Source organism: Impatiens glandulifera, chromosome 7 (genome assembly GCF_907164915.1).
Source record: "Impatiens glandulifera chromosome 7, dImpGla2.1, whole genome shotgun sequence".
Taxonomy (NCBI): domain Eukaryota; kingdom Viridiplantae; phylum Streptophyta; class Magnoliopsida; order Ericales; family Balsaminaceae; genus Impatiens; species Impatiens glandulifera.
The window spans coordinates 20,198,097-20,215,619 of record NC_061868.1 but is presented as its reverse complement, the minus strand read 5'-3'; the positions used below and the strand labels follow the sequence as shown (position 1 = coordinate 20,215,619).

General features: G+C 32.1%; 1 protein-coding gene across 2 annotated transcripts; it reads right to left on the bottom strand.

Moving 5' to 3' along the window:
- Window positions 1–9,360: 9,360 nt before the first annotated feature.
- Window positions 9,361–14,070, bottom strand: LOC124945102 (probable serine/threonine-protein kinase At1g54610). 2 transcript variants are annotated; one of them, XM_047485475.1, is made up of 9 exons: window positions 13,653–14,070; window positions 13,116–13,589; window positions 12,108–12,392; window positions 11,539–11,856; window positions 11,154–11,381; window positions 10,697–10,797; window positions 10,512–10,611; window positions 10,015–10,431; window positions 9,361–9,729 (listed from the first exon to the last, which is right to left on the bottom strand). In XM_047485475.1, exons 2-9 carry the CDS (start codon window positions 13,569–13,571, stop codon window positions 9,526–9,528), a joined length of 2,109 nt encoding a protein of 702 aa, XP_047341431.1. In that variant the 5' UTR covers window positions 13,572–13,589; window positions 13,653–14,070; the 3' UTR covers window positions 9,361–9,525. The 2 variants fall into 2 exon arrangements, with proteins under 2 accessions (XP_047341431.1, XP_047341430.1); XM_047485474.1 differs by having other exon boundaries at window positions 13,715–14,070.
- Between the last annotated feature and the right edge of the window lie 3,453 nt (window positions 14,071–17,523).

Here is a 17,523-nt window from a genome sequence, read left to right as displayed (position 1 = left end):
GATGATGTGTGCAGCAGTTTTCGATGTGCTTTAAAGCGTTGCTTTAGGAAATTCTTTCCTTGGTGTTTATCCTAACAAGGATGATTTTTGAAAATCCAGTTTTTACAGAACTTGTCAAAGTATCCATAAAATCCATGGGGTAATGGTAATCATAGGTATTGAAACATCAATTCAAGTTTATCATGAATATCAACATATTATTCATGTCTTAGTCATGTATAAATTGTTAAAGGTTAATATCATAAGATATGCAGGGAACATGAAAGTTGTAGTGACATTTCATGTGGGTTACTAACAAGTAACTTCTTAGAGTGATCACAAACATATGATCATGAGACTCATCAACAGATAAATCTTGGTGAGGAAGTAAACAAACTTTCCTAAGAGTCTTGCTATCGTGTGATCATGTATATATGATCATGGTATCCTCAATTCGTATTGCGGAAGTTAATACACTTTTCGTGAAGATCACTCACAGGTGAGGTTGAGAACGATCATATATAAGTGATTGTGATTCTATATACAGATAGGCTTTTGTGTCGGGAATTGGGAACAAACTTTTATTAGAGAAAGGGATCAAAATAGGACTCTATCAGACAACGGGAACATCATTGGAGTACCTATCGTGAGATAGGATTTCGAACAGGACTTTGAGAGAACTATCGAAATATAAGATTTGAATAGAACTATGTACAAATAATCGTTGTGCTTGTCGACAAACAAGTCTTGAGTACCTATCGAGTGATAGGATTTTGAATACCTATCTGAGTGAAAGGGTTTTTTGTCGGAATACCTATCAAGATATAGGGTTTTCTTGAGTATGAGATCATGAGATGGAATTTTGTTACCTATCGAGTGATATGGTTTGAAGGTACATGTTCGATTGACATAGTTTGATTACCTAACGAGTGATAGGGCTTGATGAGGATCATGTATGAAAGATCATTGTGCTTGTTTACAAACAAGGCTTAATGCTTTTGTGATTTGGGATATGTACCTATTGAAATAAATTGGGTTTTACTAGATACCTATCAAGAAATAGGGTTTCCTAGAGTACCTATGCGATTCATAGGGTTTTGTTTGAGGACCTATCGAGGGATAGTGTTTTGTGACGGTTGGATGTATCAACGATCTCTTGGCTTGTCTATAGACAAGGCTTGAAGGATCTATCGAAAGATAGAGTTTGATTTGGTAGTGTTTGGATTGCATTGAAGTTGTGGGAGGGAATACCTATTGAGCGATATGGTTTTAGCGGAATCGTATATGAACAATATCTCGACCTATTGACAAATAGGGTTTAGTTATAGAGTCGTGTATGAACGATGTCTCTTGCACCTATCAACGGATAGGGTTTTTAACGGAATTATATACAAATGATGTCCCGACCTACTAACAAATAGGGTTTACAGACGGAATCGTGTACGAACAACTTCTTTCACCTATCAATATATAGGAATTCTTACGAATCATATACAAATAATGTCTCGACCTATTGACAAATAGAGTTTATAGACAGAATCATGTACAAACGATTTCACATATCTATCAATAGATAGGGTTTCTAACAGAATCATATACAAATGATGTCTCGACCTATTGACAAATAGGGTTTACAGAAATTATGTACAAACGATTTCACGTACCTATCAACATATATGGTTTCTAACATAATCATATACAAATGATGTCTCGACCTATTGACAAATAGAATTTTGATACCTAATAACAACTAGAGTTTTAAGCGAAATCATATAAAAATAATTTATCACACCTATCAACAAATAGGGTTTTAATGACATAACTACAATTAGTGTTTGAACGGGATTATGTACAAACAATCTCACACACCTATCATTAGATAGGGTTTAGAATACCTAATTACAATAAGGGTTTTTAGTGAAATCGTATAAAAATGATCTATCGCACCTATCAACAGATGGGGTTTTGGTGACCTAACTACAATTAGTGTTTGAACGAGATTGTGTACGAAAAATCTCACACACCTATAAATAGAAAGGGTTTAGAATACCTAACTACAATTAGGGTTTTTAGAGGAATTGTATAAAAATGATATATCGCACCTATTAATAAATAGGATTTTGGTGACCTAACTACAATTAGGGCATGAACGAGATTGTGTACAAACAATCTCATGCACCTATCAACAGATAGGGTTTAGGAGACTCGAGTTTTCTTATTTTTCTTTTGCAGTATCGGTTGTGGCTCGTTACCTTTTAAGGGAATATTTCAAAAGAATCATTGTTTCCCTTTTCATTTTAAAAATGTCCTTCACAACTAGTTGAAATTTGTTATTCGACGGTGTCTAGCTTTATTTATGGACAAATGACTTATGTTTTTGGATAAAGAAACATTTTTTGTTTCCCTAGTTCTTATCCTTGTTTATCACTTTTTTTCGAGATTGGAATGAACATTGATCCTTTGGAATGAATCATGACGTTTCTAGATTTGAAACATATTTGGGGCTAGGTTTTGAACATCTTTTTCGTCCTTTGTGATGATTTTTCTTTCATCATGAAATAAGATTTCTTTTTCCCCAACTTTCGAGATATCGGCTATAAATTTAATCTCGTGTATAAACAATTATCCATGATCATAACCCTCGATGAAGGCGGTCAATATCTTGACATTTTGATAAAATAATGTAACTTATTTTTGGTTGCTCGTCCCTGAACCAGATTTCTTGATATTAAAGTTGTTTTGAAGTGTAAGGAGCTATCCAACAGCTTCCTTATACTACATATACTCGATTGGTACCCAAATAATAATATTGGTTGTTCATTTTGAACAATTCAAGAACTCAAAATTTTTATTTTATTTTAAAATAATTGATTTTGATCAAACATGATCGGGATGGATCAAACATAATCCAAATAGTTTTCCAACATCATTACAATCATGTTGGGAAGCTTTATGAGTTGTGATTCGACAGAATTAACCCAAGAATAACAAACCTATTTTTTATTTTGAAAATTCAAATTTGGGTTTTTTTATTTAGATCGATTGATTGATTCTATCCTATTCAGATAGTTTCTAAATGATCATAGGAATGATTTTCATCCATAAAACACTATGAATAGTAAGCATACAAGCTTTTGCAATTTGAAATATAAAAATTTCAAATCCAAACAGTAAATATGAATTAGAGGGTGATAGAAATCATACCAAGTATTGTAGAACACTCCTTGGACCTTAAAGAGTTGTTGGGATGTGTGGATTTAATCTTTAAGGTCTTAAATGGATTTTCTAAACATCCAGAAGCTTTGAGCTTCAAAAGCGGATTTCTGATATCTTTCAATTTGAAAGTGGATATTGGATTCGTTGCCTTCGGAATTACTTAGGGAAGCTATTTATAACATTCCTAAGTCTATTAATGGCCTCAAGTGGTCTGAATCGGCCAAAATCCATTAATGGCTTTTAGTTGTTCTTAATTGAAGTCGTTGGAATAGAAAATGATTCATCCCTATATTGATAGGGAGAAATGATCACCATCGTAGGGTGATCATTTCAGGCTTTAAATGAGCCTAAATGGTGGACCAACGAAGGAGTTCCATTTCGATTTGAAGATCAAAGCGATTGTTCTTATCCACTTTTGTGTTGCATTGGAGACAAAGGTGGCGCTCAAAACGACGTCTTTTTGAGCGCTTTCCAGTGTTCCGTTAGAAGTTGGCGTTGCATTAGCGTCCTAGCTAACGGGGCATTAGTTGTTCCACTGTGGTTTGGGCGTGCGTTGATTTGGCTACAACCGACTACGAGGCTCTCTTATGGGCGCTGGATGAAAATTCAGCGCTCATCCGATGGTCCTAACGTGCGCTGTAACTAATTCCTTTAGTTTCGGCCACACGGGATCATAGATATATATTTTTATTAAATCCTTAAGGGTTTATTTGAAATTGATTTTTCTTTCATCATTTTGGCTTTAATTTTGATTTTTTTCAAATACACAAAATATTAAAATAAATATTGCAAATATTTTACCAATTTATTTTATTTTTCTATATCTTTTAAGGCTAAATAAATAATTCTTTTTAATGATATGGATATAACAATTCATTCTAAATTATTTATTTTTTTCCCTTATTTTTTTTCTAAAATTGTTTTTAGATAAATGAGTACAACATTTATCCTAAATAATTTTATTTTTATTATTTTGACAATTTTTCTTAATTAATTAGGCTTTAATTATCATAATAATTAGTCTAATTAATTGTTTTAATTGATTTTTAGCTATGAGGTTAATTATTTTGATTTTATTTATTTAAAAATAAGCTAAAATATTTATTTTAATATTTTAAATTGGGGTGTAGATTTTTAGTGCTTACAGAGTGTCTCTCTCGAATCAAGTTTGAATACAACAAACTAGTTTTGAAAAGATTCAAGCCTCACATCTAACATTAAGTTATCTTGTCCAATTTATTATAAGGGAAATAGAATAAATGGAACTAGTAGCGTGTCATGGTTGGAGTGACCTGCTGATGATGTGTGTAGCAGTTGCCGATGTGCTTTAAAGTGTTGCTTTAGGAAATCCTTTCCTGGGTGTTTATACTAACAAGGATGATTTTTGAAAATCCAGTTTTTATAGAACTTGACAAAGTATCCATAAAATCCAGGGGTAATGGTAATCATAGGTATTGAAACATCAATTCATATCTATCATGAATATCAACAGATTATTCTTGTCTTACTCATGTATAAATGGTTAAAGGTTAATGTCATGAGATATGCAGGGAACATGAAACCTTTAGTGACGTTTCATGTGAGTTACTAATAAGTAACTTCTTAGAGTGATCACAAACATATGATCATGAGACTCGTCAACAGATAAATCTTGGTGAGGAAGTCAACAAACTTTCCTATGGGTCTTGATATTGTGTGATCATGTATATATGATCATGGTATCGTCAATTCTTATTGCGGAAGTTAATACACTTTCCTTGAAGATCACTCACAAGTGAAGTTGAGAACGATCATGTATAAGTGATCATGGTGCTATATACAGATAGGTTTTCGTGTCGGGAATTGGGAACAAACATTTATCAAATAACGGGATCAAAACATGACTGTATCAGAGAATAGGAACATCATTAGAGTACCTATCGTGAGATAGGATTTTGAACAGGACTTTAAGAGAACTATCGGAAGATAGGATTTGAATAGGACTATGTACAAATAATCGTTGTGCTTATCGACAAACAAGGTTTGAGTTCCTATCGAGTGATAGGATTTGGAATACCTATCTGAGTGAAAGGGTTTTTTGTAAGAGTACATATCAAGAGATAGGGTTTTCTTTAGTATGAGATCAGGAGATGGGATTTGGTTATCTATCGAGTGATAAGGTTTTGTTTGAGAACCTATTGAGTGATATGGTTTGGAGGTACCTGTTTGATTACCTAATGCGTGATAGGGCTTGATGAGGATCATGTATGAAAGATCATTGTTCTTGTTTACAAAAAAGGCTTGATTTTTTTATTTGGATATGCACCTATTGAAAAAAATTGGGTTTTACTGGATACCTATCAAGATATAGGGTTTCCTAGCGTACCTATGCGAGTGATAGGTTTTGTTTGAGGACCTATCGTGGGATAGAGTTTTATGACAGTTGGATCATGTACGAATGATCTTTTGGATTGTCTACAGACAAGGCTTGAAGGATCTATCGAAAGATAGAGTTTGATTTGGTAGTGTTTTGATTGCATTTATGTTACGGGAGGGGATACCTATCAAGCGATAGGGTTTTAGCAGAATCGTATATGAACGATGTCTCGACTTATTGACAAATAGGATATAGTTACGGAGTCGTGTATGAACGATGTCTCTTGCACCTATCAATAGATAGGGTTTCTAACGGAATCATATACAAATGATGTCCCGAACTACTGAAAAATAGAGTTTATAGACGGAATCGTGTATGAACGACTTCTTGCACCTATCAATAGATAGGAATTCTTACGAATCATATACAAATGATGTCTCGATCTATTGAAAAATAGAGTTTATAGACGGAATTGTGTACAAACGATTTCACATACCTATCAACAGATAGGGTTTCTAACGTAATCATATACAAATTATGTCTCGACCTATTGACAAATAGGATTTATATACGAAATTGTGTACAAACGATTTCACGTACCTATCAACATATATTGTTTCTAACAGAATCATATACAAATGATGTCTCGACCTATTGATAAATAGGGTTTTAATACCTGATAACAACTAGGGTTTTTAGTGGAATCATATAAAAACAATTTATCGCACTTATCAACAAATAGGGTTTTAGTGACCTAACTACAATTAGGGTTTGAATGGGATTGTGTACGAACAATTTCACACACCTATCAACAGATAGGGATTAGAATACCAAATTACAATTAGGGTTTTTAGCGGAATCGTATAAAAACGATATATCGCACCTATCGACAGATAGGGTTTTGGTGACCTAACTACAATTAGGGTTTGAACGGGATTGTGTACGAACAATCTCACACACCTATAAATAGATAGGGTTTAGAATACCTAACTACAATTAGGGTTTTTAGCAAAATCGTATAAAAATGATATATCGCACATATTAACAAATAGGGTTTTGGTGACCTAACTATAATTAGGGCTTGAACGAGATTGTGTACAAACAATCTCACGCACTTATCAACAGATAGGGTTTAGGAGACTCAATTTTACTTAATTTTCTTATGTAGTATCGGTTGTGGCTCGATGCCTTTTAAGGGAATATTTCAACTAAATCATTGTTTCCCTTTTTGTTTTCAAAATGTCCTTCACGGCTATTTGAATTATGTCAGTCGAAGGTGTCTAGCTTTATTTGTGGACAAATGACTTATGTTTTTGGATAAAAAAAAACATTTTTTGTTTCCCTAGTTCATATCCTTGTTTATCTCTTTTTTTAGATTGGAATGAACATTGATCCTTTGGAATGAATCATGACGTTTCTGGATTCAAAACGTATCCGGGGATAGGTTTAGAACATCTTTTTCATCCTTATTGATGATTTTTCTTTCATCATGAAATAAGATTTATTTTTCCCCAACTTTCGACATATCGACTATAAATTTGATCTCGTATACAAACGATTATCCATGATCATAACCCTTGAGGAAGGCGATCAACATCTTGACATTTTGATAAAATAGTGTAACTTATTTTTGGTTGTTCGGCCCTGGACCACATTTCTTGCAAGTTCGAATCATCATAAAAACATTTGAGAGAGGCTTTCGACTTTCTGCTTTAGGTTTTTATATGCCATTTTTCTCTCTTTTGTTCTTTTGTTGGCTCGCAAGTGTATCTGGTAGAATTAGTACATCCATGTCTTTGCCATATGCAATTAAGATTCAGATCTTGGGTAGGCCACGGATGGTGATTCCAATACCTCAACCACTTGAGTCATTTTTTTTTCATTCCCGGGGTGTATCTGGTAGAATTAGTACATTTTGCTCTTGCCGTAGCAATCAAGACTATAGGCCAAAAGATGCTAAAAGTTTTTGGTGTATTTACACCAAAAACATTTTAACAAAGTCTGATTTATGATTTATTTTAAACCCTAATGCCTTTTAAATTGGTGTTCTTTAGGTATTTTCCTCTGTAGTCATCATTAGCAACAGGTACCAGTATTTAAATAATTATTGTTACAATTTTTAAATATGCATAAACATATGCATTTCAAGGACTGGAAGAATAATCAATTAAAATAAAAGGTTATACAGTTGATTTCAAATGTAAAATTTATAAGTAGAAACCGTTTTAAAACAGGTACAGAGGATGAAGCACGAAAGCTCTTTCTCGAATATCATCAAACTACGAACTGAAAGAAACTCTACCTAAAAAATATGTTTGTGTGCACGAATGCCAATTTATTAATTTTTAAAAATTAATTGGCGACTCTGTTTTCAAATATATAATTTTTTTAATTAATTTAAAATAATGAATTTCTAAAAATCAAATTGTATTTTGATTACGGTAAATCCTCATATTATTTTAGTTTGAACTCAAATTAATTACTTTTAATTAATTTCAAAAGTTGACCGGAATTATTTAAACAATTTTAAAATAATATTTTATTTTAACCGATGTAAAATTCTCGAGCCTCGAGCTTTCACGGAACCAAATGATTTTCCGGGGTTACAATAACTCTATTTAAAATATATAATTAGTAGATATTAGGTGTTTATATTTTATTATTTTATGACATACTTGAATATTTTGTATATTTTAAAAATATATATAATATTTAATATTTTTAATTAAATATAATATAGTAAAAAATGAGATTGGGATATTAATAAATCCAAATATTATCAATAAGAATGATTACAAAGTTTTAACTAAACACTTCTATCAATTATACTCCTTCACAATCCCCACTAAGGATGGCAATGGGACGGGGCGGAGAATACATTTACAATCCTCGCCCCTTTTATTTCGAAGACTTTTTTAACTATCATTCCCGCCCTGTTCAGTTTCGAGAAATCTCCGTGGGCACCATATATACCATACTCTCTAAATAATTGTATAATAAAATTATATAAATAATTTTTTAATATAATATATATTATAATATATTGAAAATTTATTATTATAAAAGAATTAACTTAAAACTCTAAATAAATAAATACATTGGTAATTTTATATATATTTAATTGTGTTTTATAGTGTTCAGGGCAGAATTGATGTGAGATCGGGTTGGGTCTGGGCGGGGGACATAAATATCATATTGGCCCAATCCCCGGTCAACTACCGATCAAACCTGAGAAAACTGCCCAAAACGGAGTAATTTGGTTTGATTATAGCTTGGCGGTTTCAAATTATCATCCTTATTCCCCACATCTATCAATCATATTTACATTCTTGTTTGAACCATCATACCGACTCCATTAATCATATTTACATTCTTGTTTGAACCACCATACCGACTCCATTCTTAGTCAACCAATCAAACCGCCTAAAACGGAGCAATTCAGTTCGATTACATATGGATAGTTTCAAATTGTAATCTTTATTCTCCATATCTATTCACATTCTTAAAGAATAACAATCATAGTCCCGCTTAAACTTAAAACAATTAAACTAAGCTACATTGATGAGTAAAGAAATAAATTAAACTCTATTTATATGAATCTATCACCCACAATTGTTATATTAAAAAATATTATTAATTTTTTTTTAGAATAGTTCATACTATTTTATCTCATTATAAGTTTTAACATGCATAACAAATTATTAATTTTTTCAAATTCAAAAATAAATGCTATCAAAACAAAGTCCAAAATAATTGCATACCTTCTCCTCAAAATTCACATCAAATACTTGGGAGTACAAAATGAGGGATGAAAAGCAAATAAAAGATTCTATTATTTTTTAAACCATTTACTCTGTAACTGTTTGAAATTTTATGAAGAATGATATATAAAGCTAACACTATACTAGAAACAAAATGCAACTACAACACTACAACTATTTACGACTCCTCTCTATTTAGTTCCAATGGGAGGCCTAGCGGCTAGAAGAGTATCTTGGGTTATTAACCGCTAGCGTTTCTTGAGATTGAATTTTACTAATGCTGTCAAGCCGTCCTCGTCTAGCTGCTTCTTGTATTCGACGGTCATGATCTCTCAACATTTGTTCCATATTGTTCGATGGAACCATCAATGGACCGGAGAATCGGGTCTTGTCCACTTTAGTAAACCCATTTTCATTCTAAGAACAATAAAAAATAATAGTAATTGCTAAGAATCTAATACAAAAGAAAAAGTGCAAAAAATAAAAAATAAAAATAAAAACGAGGAGTTCTCATTTTTGTTTCCTCAACTTGCAACAGACTCGTTTTGCTTTCTATACTCTACACAACTTATTGCATCCCCTAGTTCTGAATTTTAGGTTAAAAATAATTTCAGTTAATTTTAAAAGTTGCAAAACAAGTCTGTCACAGGTTAAGAAAACAAAATAAGTATTTGAAAACGAAAATATTATGCAAAGACTTACTGGATTTGTTTCTCTAATGCTCTTTCTGCTGTTTTCAGTTTGCAATGGGCCAGACATTTTGTATGGGCGATAAGGAATCCTCTCGTATTGTCTCATCGATCCAGTTCCGTTTAATGATTCCGAATATCTAGCATCTAATTGATTAGAGTCAGATTTGTCTTCAGACAGTAACGTTCTAGAAGCTACCAAACTGGATAATGTCGATAAATTGGCACTGGAGGGAACATTTGTAATTTCTTCGTGTTTCGTCCCGTTTCTTGATGAAGAAGAAGACAATGGTCCAGAGTGAGAAACTTTGTAATGGTTTTTATCCTTAAAATTTATATCAATTTCTTTTCTTGCTTTCAACTGCCTGGTTTGATCCTGAGGATAAAACAGCTCGCTCCTGCTCTTGGTGTTTGATTGCCCATTATCCCGCTGTTGTAATTGGTGTCAAATTTGCTTTTAGTGATAAAAACTTCATAAAATGTATTATGCAATCGATTAATAAAACTTGCCTGCATCGATTCAACTAATTCAGCATTAACGTTAGGTGCAGCAATTGCTCTAGGGAGTCTGTCTTGTTCAAGCCGCTGGCTCTTGCCTTCGGCTATTTTCCTGTCGAAATTAATCCAAAATTATGTTTATATAACGAAAATATAGGAAATAACGAGAGCAAAATTTAACGATGTAGAATTCAAACCTTCTGTTTGCTTCTTCTCGCATTTTGGCATCGATCTCTTTGCTCGGAGGGTATTTAGGAAGACAAGAAGGATCGCAAGCAAATGGTTTCGTACTGAAATACTGTAAAGTAACAGAAATTAATCAATTGAATAAAACCCAAAGAGTTTTATATAAGGCTATGTTTGGTTCTGGAAGAGTGCAAATTATTTGTTTGACGATTTAAAATATAAGGAATCGGTCTAGGGTTATTTGAATAACAAGGATATTTTCAAATAATCTTGTTCGAGACATGATTGATTAGTAGATTGTTAGTGGAATAATGAGTTATTTAAAGTTAATCTCAAACAATACCTAAATTTCAATTCCATCATTTTCACTTTGTGATGGCAATTAGATCATTTCTCCATGCATAAATTATAGTTCCAACTATACAAATCCAAACATAGCCAAACAAAGAACAGAAAAATGTTAGTTACCTGACTCTCGATAGCATCGGCTGCAGATCCGCGATGTGCAGGATCAATAGATAATAATGTCTGCATAAGTGCAAGGGCTGCAGGAGGAAAATCTCGAAAGGTCTCGATTAAACGGGATTTATATGGATGCAAAGGTTTGAATGCAATTGATTGAGGCACTCTTAACTTTCTCCAGTAATCTTCTGAGGGCGAGCCACATAGCTTGAATACTTTATGCAATTGCTCAACCTATGAGATTTTCAGCTATCACTTCTTCCATCACATCATTCAGAAGATCAACTAAAATACTAAATTTATAAAGAATTGTAGTCATTTAAGCCAAATAATCCACTTTACAAGAAGATTCGCGAATAAATTAGGAAAGAAAACAAAAATATTTGCGCACCTCAGTTCTACCAGGCATAATAGGTTTGCCAGCGTATAATTCTCCAAGTATGCAACCGGTACTCCACAAATCGATAGAGACGCCATAATGTGTTGCCCCAAGTAAAAGTTCAGGTGGTCGGTACCAAAGAGTTACAACACGGCTAGTAAGTGGAATATTCCGACGAGGATCAAAGAAACTTGCTAAGCCGAAATCAGCAATCTTCAAGATGCCATGATTATCTATAAGAAGGTTTGAACCCTTTATATCCCGGTGAAGAATACCACGACTATGACAATGATCAAGACCACTTAGAAGTTGTTTCATGTAGCATTTCACCTGAAAATTAGTTTAACTGTTTAACGCACATTCAATACTTGGTATAGACACTGTTTGCATTATAAAAACTGTTCATTTTATCTAGACTCCTATAGGAGACTAGCACAGCATTCCACTGCCTTACTGTAGATAGCTTTCAGTGGAATCGAACCTGAAACCTAATTCTCTTAGTTCAGACTCTTACAATTTGAACTACTTTGAGTGGATACAAGTTTTTCGAATTTAGAAAGTGAAATTTCGGTCATAATTACCTGAGATTCGGAGAACTTTGAACCAGGTAGAGATGCAAGTCCTGTGAGATCGTGTTCCATATACTCAAAGACGAGATAAAGGTTGGAAGATGTCCGAGAAGTGACCAAGCCTTCCAATTTTATTACATTGGGATGATCAAGCCTACGGAGAATGAGGATTTCCCTTGCCATAAACCTCACACTCTCGGGGTCCATCATATCAAACCTCACTCTCTTTAAAGCAACAACTTTCTTGTTAATCAAATCGCGAGCCTTGTACACGTTACTATAAGTCCCTTGTCCAATCTGCATGGTTAGGTATACTCCAAACATCATCAATATGAATAACAAGTTGCAATTTCAATAATTTTAGCCAAAAGTGGTTTTGGAAGGCCAATCCAATAAAAAGACAACGAGTAGGCGACAAAGTACAGAGCATAAGTGCATAACAAATATGACACAAAGGAAAGCGAAACGAAAGGGTTACAAAAACTGAAATGACACTAACATAATGACAACCATTGCCTAAGGCCTTCAAGATGATAAAAAAATATTAAGAACCGCATCCAAAGCATACTTAAATTTCCTTAAAAACATCACTCGGTTACTCAACTCAAGTAGTAAGAGTTTTGAAATCAAGTTGTGAGTCTAAAAAATTTGATTCTAACTAAAAACACCTTAACTGAAGTTGGGTTCACGGTTTTGAGATTTGAGATTTGAGATGATGTGCTAGCCTCTTCGAAGTAAGAAAATAATTTTCCCCAAAAAAATAGTCATTGATTCTTCAAACAAAAGGCACATGTAATAATACCATTGTTCCATTAGCTAATAAGAGTATGATGTTTCCTCCTTAGCATGATATGAGTAAAGAATACCTCCATAGGCCTTTCATATGAAGAATCGAGACATCCCAATACTAAAACAAGTGAGTTTGACACTCAGATTTATTGGATTCAGAACAATCTCAGGGTTTGATAAATTTGAGTACAAGAAAGGAAGAATAAGAAGAAGAAGGAGGGAGATGCATACTTTGTCTAATTTCTCAAAAGTATCCGATCTTCTTGGTACCCATCCTTTAAGAGCCTCACCGGCCACTGTAGAAAGCCAAGATGGCCAACCTGCAGCAACCTGCTCAGCTTCATTAGCCTTTGGAAAAGTTCCAATGACTGGTAAAGAGGAAATAGGAACTTCAGAATTCTCTCTTTCTCTTCTCCTGTCATCGAAATTGTCGTCCTGCACCCTTCTTGAACGATTCACTACTCTCCTATCATTTACCTCAATACCAACTTCACTTTCATCTGTTCTACCCTTGATCTGTAAAGTTTCATCCCTTCTCGAAGAAGTCCTCCTGGACTGATGATGCAATTGTGACGACGACGACGCCGCCGCCGCCGCCGCCTTATTCACCACCTGTCTATGTACTGGATTTTCTTCGTCATCATCATCATCATCGATGGTAGAAGGCTTAGCACAAAGACAACCCATGCGAATCAATCAATACAGCTGCAAATAAGCTCGATTATAAATCGTTCCCCATTAGAGATAAGAATCGATTAAGAGTGAAACCTGCAAATTCTTGATAAGAAACAGATATATAAGGAGAAGAAATGGAAGGATGGTGTCCGTACTAGCTCCGATGGAAGATAAAGCTGGAAATGAAGAGGAGTTAGGGTTCCATGATCTGTCCAGGTGTGATAGTGAAACTTCGGCGAAAGAGGGAGTGAAGAGAGAATCGATTGAGTGGATGGCTTTCGTTTGTTCTTCTTCCGAGTGTTGAAAACGCGTTCATGGCAATAAATACTGAAATCCACGCATATGTGTCAAGCAATTAATTATGACATATAAATGTTGAGTCGGCAGAGGACTTAGTCAATAGGGGTAAATAAAATCATCATATCACACTTTCCATGTTATAACCATAAAAAGGGTTTTTATACAGTCCAAAAACTAGCTTATAATGTAAGAAGACGTTGAAGAAGACTCTCTCTCACTCCTCTCTCCTCTCTCCTCTCTCTCTCTAACAGATCACAAGATCACAGAACAACAACAATGGCTTCTATAGTATCACGCATAAAACGACTCTCCTTTTCTCTCTCTATAACGAACATCAAAAGCCTGACCTAATTTCAAGTTTTCTTTCAAATTATTTGTAAAAATTAATTTATTGGGTAAATATATAATAATAAAAAAATAATATTTAAAAGAAAATGTAATTATGCTTTTTACACTGGATAATTATAAGTTTCTTATTTGTCATTAAAAATCGTTTGAGAGGATATCTCGTTTTATTTTCACTACTTAAATTTGATACTCCTAGTTTTTTTCGTGGGTCATTTGTTGCTCATAGTCGATAATTGTCGTAGTGATGATTTCTCGAGTTTGTGTAATCTCTTTCTTAACAGCAAAGAGGAGGTGAAGTTGTCAAATATGGAGTTGTTTCTAAAGAGTTTTTTAAGATAATCTTTAATTGAAGGGATTTTTTTACTCCATTGATTTGTACGAATTTCTCATTATTTTTACCATATTTATAAATAGTCAGTTATTACATGACAGAACATTTTTCGATATTGGTTATCAACCCACAGACAAAGACAAATTTCATTACCGCTCATAATTTTTTATAGAGATTCTTTTGACACAACATGATTGGTTTGTTCGGCTTGCTTTATTTTTCAATCATCTTTATGTAACTCAAATTAAGGATGTATGGAAATCGATCAATCTTTTGAACTGAAACCGCTCAAACCAAACTAAATATCAAACTGAACCGATCAAACCGAATTCATTACGGTTTTCGTTTTACCAAACTGATCTCAAACGGTTCAGTTTGTCAGGTCAACGCTACTAAAACCGTTCAAATCGATTAAATATTTAAAAAATAATATATTTTTTCGGAGGAACGGTTAATTTTATTTCATTAAACATCTAAAAAATGGAAAGGTCAATAATCAAAGCCATATAAACCCTAGATGTGATTAATGGATAACAATCAAAAGACTCTAAAGAAATTGATTAGTAACATTTACAAAAACAAACAACAGAGATTACAAACAAAAAGAATACAATAAAAACAGATCATAACTACCATAATCAGGGTGTTTATTTCCAAATAAACTTGTTCAGTCATAAGACATTTTTCCCCTTCCCCTTCTCCTTCTCCTTCCCCTTGCGATGTAAGGAGATTGAATTGAAGAAGATGATGAAGTTTGCTTATTTCCATTGGGTAATCTTTCTTAGTACGAACTCGTGTTGATCTGATAAAAATAGTTTTTTTCCAGGACTTCAATGTTCTTATCTTTGTTGTCCTTTACTTGAATTTCAAGATTCTTGCATTTGTTTTCTTTAAATAAGACTGGAACAAAAATTGAATTATGGGTAATATATTATAATTATTATGTCATAACACATATTTAAACTAATAATAATGAGGTAATATCATAAATTTAAAGACTTGGTAGTAGACTATCAAATATATTAATTATTTGAGGAGTGATAGAGAGAGGGAATTTGGTGAGAGAATGACTTGGCAGAGAAAAGAGAGAAATTATTTGATTTTTTCAGCGAATAAGATTATGCCAAGTCATTCTCTCACCAAATTCCTTCACCTAATCATTTCTCTAATTATTTGTAGTAGACAAATTTAATTTCAAAATTGTTGACTTGTTTTTATTGTAATGTTTAGTAAAAAATAGCTTTATTGTGATTTTTAGTAAACAAAAATCTTAGTATAATGCATTTGTATTTTGGAAATTATTCTAGTGATTAATAAATTATGTTATTCGATGTTATTTATAATATTTGTATTTGTTCATACATATGAAATAGATATCGGTTATTATTGATATATATTTAACAAATTTGTCCATTGATCAAACTGATTTAACCGACCAAAATAAACTTTTAATCGTTTAAATCGAACCAATCAAACTGATAAACTAATGGTTTGAATATGCATTTCGGTCAATAAACTTACCAACCAAACCGCTCACACACTTGATTCAAATGAGATCATATTTTGAGTTACCCTTAACAAATTTCAAGATGGTTGAATAATTGGAATTTTATTTTATTTTTTAAATTATCATATTATTTAATATCTAAATTCTCATTTAATTTTTTGATATTTTAAATTTTATTTTGTATTATTTGTAGATTGATATTCCAAATTTAACTAATTATTTGAATTGAGAAGAATTAATTCCTAAATAATTGTGAAATGTAAATTTGATGGTGTATCGAGGGGCCCGAGCCACACATGGGCTAGGGTGGGCTTCCGCCCCACCTAAAATCTTAAAATAAAACATTTTATATACATATATATATTTTGACATGTGACTCTTAGTCTAGTTGGCTATGTAACTAAATAAACTCTGACATCACCTTTAATTTATTAAAATAATTATTAATATTTTATTTTATACTAACAATATTTTCTAATATACAAATATTTATAATAATATATAAATAAGATTTATTTATATAAATAAAGTATAAAAAATTATATATAAAAAATAATGTAAATCAAAAATATATTTCTTAATTTTATATTAAAATATAAAAATTAAAATAATAATAGTGTTTTATATTTTTTAATTTTAAACTATTTCAAAAATTTATAAAAAAATATAAATGAATAAACAAGTTAAAATAGTTAAATTGGTTTGATTCAGTATTTAAATAAAGAATTTGATATCTCTATTCAAGAACCTAACAAATCTCTTAGAATTGATGTTTATATAAGTTCTCTTAAACTTAATCCAGCATTACGTATTTCGATATTGAAATATCATTCTAATCAAATAGTGTATCATATTCTATACCCTTAAAAAAATCACATTATTAAAATTATTAATTAAAATATATTTTAGTTTCATTTAATTATTTTTTATTATATATTTATATTCAACTCCAAATAATCAAAAGTATCTCACATTTCAATGAACCGGATTTCAAAGAAGACAGAATATATCATTTACTTTTCAAATAATCTTAACATTAAATTTGTTTATGATTATAAATTTTTCTATTAAAAAAATGATGGTATATTTTAATATATATACATACAAAAAAATTAAAAAAAAATATTGAGCAACAATAAAAACCACTAGGAAGATTCTCGTACGATGCACAATAAAAATATATTGTTACAACGTCCCGCGTTCATCAAATTTGGTGTTGAATTTAAAATAAAAATTAGTATTAGTCTAGTTGGTTAAAGATTTGTACTTGTTTTTGTTAGGTTGCGAGTTCGAAACATACTTATAGCATTTTTAATTTTATTTTTAATTGTTTTTAAGTTTATGGGTGAATCAACCCAGAATCCGACTCAAATATTCATTTACTCTCACATATATATCCAAATTAACCACAGCTCTCAATTTGACAATCCGAATACTTTCAAAATTAAGCATCATTATATATATATAGTTAGCCTACT